Genomic DNA, 8,177 nt, shown 5'->3' on the forward strand with positions numbered 1-8,177 from the left:
AGGTCAGCCCTTTTCAGGTTCGCTGTGATGCAAATGAACTTTAATGCTTAAACAACTATTGGAATTTTTATGTCTGCTCCTTGTTCTTTTTTCTTCACAAAGTCATTGACGAGACATTCAGTGCTTTTTAAATTGGAAGTTGCATTGTGCTAAAGACCTAGTACAGATTTACGGAGGGCTGAAAGCAGTTAGATCATGTTCTTTTCATGGTGCGATTAGAATCAAATCGATTTCCCTACAGCCTTCAGCATTCAGATGGCAATTTTAACAAAGCTTGGGGGCTAGACAAGGGACAAAACGACTGAACTGAATGTTAATTACACTCTGCAGCCTTATTTTCTTTTGATTTGGGGCTGACTGGCAACTAAATTAACAAAAAGTGTGACCATAACTGCTGCCCTATTTTCATTTAAAAGGAGAGCTGCCTCTAAAAGGCTATCTTTACAAAGAAACAAGTGAGGTTTGCTGATCATTGTTAACAAGGGCACTTTTTTCCTTTAAAATTCTTGCCAAAAAACTGTTCAAAAAAAGTAATGTAATAAATTAGTCATTGGCATATTATTATCCAGGGAGTTAGTTGATTTTCTGATTTTTATGACATAAGCTTAGAAAATGTAAGGCAGTAAGTAGTAGTTATGAATTATAATTGGCACCTCTGTGACTGTGGTGTCTTTAGCATGTTTAACATGCTAAGAGGTAATATGGTAACTAAATTATAGTAGGTACTTTAAATAAATATTAAACATTTTATTATGTAACATTCAAAACCAGCTTGATCCTAACAGTTTTTCACCTAGCTCATCCTTGTTTGACATGAAGATTTTCGTATTTGATGATTAGTACTTATTTAGTTGTGCCACATTAATGGAGCTGTATGCTTTTCTCCTTTCCTTGCAAGGAAACTGCAGCTGCAGCAAGTTGCAGTTGCTTCTTGTGGCAACACTGTCCTGTTTGCACCTGCATCTGTGTCAGTCTCATCCTAACACCTGGCACCATGAATTATCCTCCCCTTTATTCCTCCCAAGCAAGAAACATTTCATGCTGCATAGTATATATTGCAAAAATCAAGTGATCTTAAATATAAATTTCTTAGTTGGTTCCTTTTACAGTAGTATTGAAGAGTTTGATTTTCAAATAAAACCAATTTTGTTTGAAAACCAACAAAAATGATTGGAGACTGAATGAAGCTGCAGCTGCAGCAAGTTGCAGTTGCTTCTTGTGGCAACACTGTCCTGTTTGCACCTGCATCTGTGTCAGTCTCATCCTAACACCTGGCACCATGAATTATCCTCCCCTTTATTCCTCCCAAGCAAGAAACATTTCATGCTGCATAGTATATATTGCAAAAATCAAGTGATCTTAAATATAAATTTCTTAGTTGATTCCTTTAACAGTAGTATTGAATAGTTTGATTTTCAAGTAAAACCAGTTTTGTTTGAAAACCAACAAAAATGATTGGTTTAAATGCAGTTTTGCCTCTGTTGGAAAATCTTTATCTGTGGAATAATAAACTAGCTCTTAAATTTGGACATTATTTTTAAGTATGAGGTAAAAATTAGTTTGATTTGTTAGCAAATTGATTTTTTTATTAACCTTTAATTATTTCCTTTTTAAATTTACTATAAAGGCCCTTTTCATTTCGTTAACTAATGTGTAAATAACCTTTGCTTTAAAATATATATATATTAAGATATTCTTGTTTTACTACTTAAGTATTACAATATTTTTGAAAGAAATGGGGATTTAAATTTGTGTCATTTGGTAGATATCATTAGCTGTTTAGACTTTGATAGTTTTAATCAGAGGCTAGTAAGTTCGAAACAGTTAAAAAATACAATGCCAAAAACCAAAACCATATCTTTATCAAAACAAAGTACTATTTCTGTTCAGGCTACAATTTAGTGCTTGAATATTGATAGTGTTATAGACCACCCTATACTCAGTCACTGTCTTATACCTCTTTCCTTTTCACACAAAAAGCAGCTGCAAAACAAAGTTTTTCTAAAACCAGTCAAGAGTAAACTTTTTTCTCATTTGTCTTCCAGACACGAAGATCGATTGAGAAGTTATTAGAATGGGAAAACAATAGGTTATACCACAAGGTGAGTACCACAGGGAGCAGCTTCGTACCGTTGGGGTCTGAATTGCACAGTATGGAAACAGATGCTTTTGTTGAACTAAAAATATGAAAGGTGGACAAATGGGTTAGTCTGTGTGCTGCAATAAAATAGAGCTCATTTTTCTTCTTTTACTCTCCTTCTTGTCTAGCTGTGCTTGCACTGGAGACTGAGCAAAAGGAAATGTGAAACGAATAACATGATGGAATATGTAAGTTAAAGGGCTGTTTTGTGAGTTTCTCTATTAAATGATCATTTATTTTGCTTCTGATCTTATTCTTTCCATGATTATTAATCAGCAAAGGTGTCAGGAGCTTAATCTCCTGAGTGCAAGGATTTTCTACGGTTCACAGATGCATGGTTTCATGTGCAAGACTGATTTATAAAGTTATGAATGACTTGAAAACAAGGCTTCACTGTGTTCTGAAAAATAATAAATTAATTGCCAAGATAAAATAGGCTGAACATGTGTTGATGGAGTGTGAAATTTTAGATGCTGTATAAAGAATAACCACAACTTTGGTTACGCAGCAAGTCAGATATGGCTTTTTTATATAATGCTAATCAGATTTCCAAGTATGGAAGAAAACCTTTCAGTCAAGCCGCTGGAGCTTAAGAAACCTTTAGCCTTTATAGATTTTAACTGCCCATACCTCAGTGGCCTTTAAAGAGTCTTTTAAAGTGTTATTGGAATATTATTTTGTAAAAATTATCTTAAAAGTAAACAGGAGATGAGATGTTGCTCATCCTGTGTTTATTCTTTAAACGACGTCTAATGGGCATGTATATACAATGATTTTAGAGCTTAGAATGGGATTTAATTTACTGACTGCTTGATTTACTTGAACAGTTTTTCTCCTTTTGAAAAGTTCAGAATACTATAGAAAATTATGAATCTTTATTCTCCCTCGAGCTTGGGTGTTTTATTTTAAATATGGAAAGGTAATATACAAAAATAAAAAGATCTGAGGAAGAGTTAACTATCTGACACATCATTTCTGACAAATTTTGTCTATTCTTTGAAATAGTATAGACATCATAGGTTTTGTGTGTGTGTGTGTGTGTGTGTGTGTATGTGTATAAAAGATTGATGAAAACAGTGCTTAGATACTGGAAATAGTTGGAAATTATCATAAAATTTTTTTCTCTGTAGCATTTTCTCTTTCATTAGCACAATCAAATCCCATTTCTAGCCTTGAACATAAAAGATATCTTTAAAATGTCTCTTCTTTCATAGAATATCTCTATTCAGTGAACCAAATAATGTAGATTTTATCATTATCTATTATATTAAGCATGTTAATTTATGATGATAAAAAGACACTCGATACTTCTTTATAATAATAAAAGCACATTCAAATAACTTGTTTTGAGATTGACCTATGAATATGCTAGTCTTATATTTTCATCATAGATGGTGAGAGAGTTTATGTATTTTGTGAGGAGGGATGGATATGTAAGAGATTTAAAGGATTTTGTGAAAAGAATATTTGCTATATTTATAAACCCAAACACTAAGCTTAAAATGGAGCTTTTTATTTATTTATTTATTTTGCACATTTCTAAATTTACTTTGGAAAGAAAAACATAAAAGTTATTCCCAATACTGTTATTTCCAGATAGAACTATAAGAATGTCATTCATTCATAAAATATGCATATTATATTCATGTTTATTTTTATGATGTTCTATTATTAAAACAAAATAATTTAATTTAACCTTCCAAAACATTCTGAACTTATGTGCTGTGTTTGTAAAATAGTTCCCTTTAATTATCATAAATTTTTAGATAAACACTCTACTAAGAAGAGTAGTTTAAAAAAATTGCTTAAAAAATGTATTTTTCTAAGTTTTCTTGGAGAGAGAGAGAGTGTGTGTGTATATGTGTATGTATGTATATGTTTGTGATAGTTGAATGGGGGAAAAACATAATTTAAAAAACCCCCTAAAAATAGTTTTGAAAAGTTAAGATAGTAAATAATCTACCATATATATCTATTTGACCTCAGATTTTATTTAACTTACAGAAATTTCATTTGTTAGTTAAAGGGAAGTAATTCTCCTCGATTATATTTTGAATATTGGAGTAAATCTATGAAAAATACCAACTTGTACCAACTTTTTTTTATTGAGATACGGCAGAGCAGTATGATCTAGAAGAAATGAGACGAGTGGTTAATTTTTATGTGTGGCTTCTGAAGGGAAAAGTTTGTAAGAGATATTCTTTAAAAACTAGTAATAATTAAAGTATAGTCAAAGATAGCTTTTATTATTCATTATGTAGTATATACTGTAAAATGTAATTTAATCATCAAATTTTAGAGCTACAAAGAATCTTGTCATCTCTCCAATCCCTTTATTTTATAGATGAGGAAACTGAGAAACAGAGGAATCTAGCTCAAATAAAAAAGCTGGATAGGAAGCTAATAAACATTTTGTAGGCAAATAACAGGTCAGGAGAGTGGCCCAGGGGGCACCAAAGGATAAGTCAACTAGGAGAGGAATGTTTTGGAGCCACGTATAGAAATACCTTCTTTATTGAGACAGATCAAAAGCCAGAACTGAAGAGTGAAAATGAAGGTTTCTGGCCCAGATGGCTAAATGTAGAAGAGTATCCAAACCTGGAGGTCATATCAAGACACAGTTTCTGAAAAAGAGTGAGGAGTTCATCATTTAGCATCTATTGCATATAGAGTTGGAACAAGAGGAAGAATTGATTGTAATTTAAGACAGTTCCAAGTTTAGAATAAAAATCAACTCTGGTCAACTTGTGTCTTTCTGTGTTACTGTGTTTTGTATTTGTTGATTTTCCTTTAGTTTTCTTGTAAAAAGTCTTTTGGAACAAATTTTAACCTTTAATTCTGCTAACTTAAAAAGAAAAGACTGTTTTTAAAAAATTAAGAGAAAGACGACCAACTCTTTTTCTAGAGATCACATATTCTGGTACAATAAAATGAGAACAACTCTAGGTAAAAGGGAGGAAGCCCGAGGAAGTGAATATTGGGTCAGCTACAGCCACCATAGGGCAGTAGAAAGGGCAAGGCTTTGGAGTTAAGACAGTCCTTTGTTCAAATACTGACTCCACAATCCATGGTGTTACACTTCTCGGATCATCAGTTTTCTCATCTATAAAATGAGTATGACAATACTTGCCTCACAGAAAATTGTTGGGATTAAATAGATCCATATAGTGTGAAACATTTGGTATGTAGTTAGTTCTCAGTAAATGGTAGCTTCCTTTTCTCATTCATTCATGCATGCACTCTCCTTCTGTCTGTCAGAGGCACTATCAAAATCATTTTAAGTGATGGAATATAAGTGAAATTTTTTTTAAGATAAAATTTTTTTTAAATCTTTTTAAAACTTTTTTTTCTCCTTCTACAGGTCATCCTCATAGAATTTTTACCAAAGACACCGATTTTTCGACCAGATTAGCATTTACTTTATTTATAGAGACTTTCCAAGTATGTTGTCTTTCCAATGGTGCCTTGCTTGGTGCTCTCCTGGTGGTGACATAACATTGGTTCTACAGAATCGTGTGGTGTTTTTTTCCGTTTTTGTTTTTTTAAATAACCGCATGTTCTAAGTGTGCATTTTTGTCAGACTTTGCAACAGTTATTTCATACAGATGTTTAATACTTAAGTTATTGTGCTCTTTTATGTTATGTATTCTGATTTTCAAGGATTACTTTTTTGTATTATCAAAAAAATACATTTGAACTTAGCATAAAAAGTGGCCAGCCTTTTTTATTTTACCACCAAGGTACACACAGTCCTTTATTTATTAATTCCTTAATATAGAAAAAGACCTTTGTAAGGCTCTACTTATCTGTTCTAGCAAGCACCCTCTTTGTATTATTTTCTTGCTTTTTAAATTTATTGTCATTATTTTAAAATAGTAAATTTTCTTTCATAGCTTTTTGAACCCTAACATATTTTCTCATACAATTCCTAATGCTCTGTTTACAGCAGAAATATCTGTAACATTATGAAGACGTATCAAAAAGTTTTGAAGGTATTTCTGTCTTCAAAAGTAGTAAGGCAGGATTAAATTATTTTCATTAGAATAGACAAATCCCTGAATGGTATGCATGCATCTAATGGTTACTAGAGCTCAGGATCACAAAATATAGTAGCATTACAATCTGTATATTTTTGATCAAGATGATATTAATAATGGCCTTATTTGGGTTATTTTTTATTGTTTATCAAATCTTGTATACAAAAGTATAGAAATACTCCTTTAAAAAATTTCTAAGGAAAATATTTGTCCCAGTCTAACACAGTTGTAGAATGGATATGTGTTTCTGAAAAGTTTTTGAAAGAAAGCAAAAGTTGTAGAATTAAAGTAAGCTGGTGTTTAATACCCCATTAATATTTAAAACAGATTATTACTAAGAAATGAAGGGCATATTTAGTACCGTTTTAGTCCACTAGTTTGCTTTCAGTCCAGTTATGTATACTTTTTTGATTGGGAGTGTGACATACAAGTTTGAGTCAGATCAGTTTGTTTCTTTCAAATATGTACAGACATTTTTTTCTCCTTTTGGTTGTACATATCTCCATGCATTTTAAAACTTTCTAAATTTCTAAATGGCCTATGTATAAATTTTTGTTTTTATAAACCTGAAATTATACAAATTTTGTGTGTGTCAAGAACTTGTTCCGTACAACTGTGGTATCGAGCAATAATGTGAATAACTTTTGAAATTATATAAACTATGCTTAATTTGTATTAAGAATTGGTACCACTATATAATACTTTTTTTCCTTGTATTAAATCTTTTAAATACCAGTTTCATTAATTTATATACCTGTATTTTTAAGAAGTATTTATTTATATTTCTCCAAAGTACTATTATTCTATGTAAATTTGGATAGTTGAATGCCAGTATCTTATATCCTATATTGGACATTAGGAACTGTCTTAAAAACTAGGATTTTTTTTTTTTTTTTTTTTGGTCTGAGATTTATTTGTTTCCTTTGCCTCCCAAAACACCAACTTGAATTTATATAACACTTTTCCTATGAAAAGCTCAAAGTACAAAGGATTCATACACTTCTCACTTTATTTACCTTGTGTCTTGGGTGTGTCCTGTCACCTTAAAGTAGTGCAGATTAAAAGGTAATGCTGTTCGGAAACTCTAGTATTCCTCTTTGGTTTCCCTGTGACAGATTATTGTATGGAGAATGCTAATTCTGCCTCAGGATTCCGAAAGAACAGAAAAATATGATGACTGTGTAGACTATGCAACACAGTTTTCCAAATCTAAAAGTTTGTAAATTTGTAAAGCACCATATTAATCAGCTTTATAGGAAGAACTATACCTATTTAGGCATAATTTTTTCTCCTATTATTCTTCTATAAATTGTAATTTTGACGTTATTATATTCCCATAAGAATATTGTTAACAGTAAGATAGTTTTCATACTTGATAATGTTAAGTATAGGATTTTTAAAAACTTTCCTAATTTTATTGAGAAGTATCAACATGTCAGTTGCTTAAGGATTCCCTAGAAATGGGCACTCATGCTTCTAATGAATATATAGAAAAGAGCTGTCAATGCTTAGTATGTGGCATTACCATAAGCCAGTGATGCTTTGAGGAGTTAGATTTTCACGCTTGGGTTTTCATTAGTACCCCCCAGTGTAAGCCCTCTGGTTTACCTTTTCTTGAATCATGAATTTAAGTGCCCATGTTACTGGAAATTAGGAGTGTCAGAGATGCCTGTGTTATATGAACATTAGTCCAAAGAAAGTGTTTTAAATGATGATCTTTAGTGTCTGTTTTCTGACTTAAAGTTTGTGAGACATGAACCATAGTACTTGTAAAACTGGCCAAGGAAAGGTATTAGCAGAAAATCTAATGTTTAGATTTTACTTATGATCTTTGTTCATATATTACTGGCATTTTACAATTAGTCCAGTATCCCTTTGTAGAAACACTCCTTTATCAAATAATGTACTTTGCAAACTTTATTATATTTTAGTACATGACTTTTATATACCTAAGTTAAAATATGTAGTCCAAAACCTAATGACTACAGTAAAACTGAAGT

At 31.5% G+C, this 8,177-nt stretch overlaps 1 protein-coding gene across 3 annotated transcripts in view; it reads left to right on the forward strand.

Annotated features, from left to right (window-relative positions):
- Positions 1–6,907, forward strand: part of CHIC2 (cysteine rich hydrophobic domain 2) — a 47,688-nt gene extending 40,781 nt beyond the window's left edge. Inside the window, exons 5-7 of one of the 3 annotated variants that reach the window (XM_060012516.1) lie at positions 2,042–2,102; positions 2,269–2,328; positions 4,665–5,480. In XM_060012516.1, coding sequence (XP_059868499.1) covers positions 2,042–2,102; positions 2,269–2,328; positions 4,665–4,682 — 139 coding nt within the window. In that variant the 3' untranslated portion in view covers positions 4,683–5,480. Of the gene's footprint in view, positions 1–2,041; positions 2,103–2,268; positions 2,329–4,664; positions 5,481–5,501 lie in introns of those variants that run through there. The other 2 variants (XM_060012514.1, XM_060012517.1) reach the window with 2 other exon arrangements.
- The last annotated feature ends 1,270 nt before the right edge of the window (positions 6,908–8,177 follow it).

Source organism: Delphinus delphis, chromosome 5 (genome assembly GCF_949987515.2).
Source record: "Delphinus delphis chromosome 5, mDelDel1.2, whole genome shotgun sequence".
Classification (NCBI taxonomy): domain Eukaryota; kingdom Metazoa; phylum Chordata; class Mammalia; order Artiodactyla; family Delphinidae; genus Delphinus; species Delphinus delphis.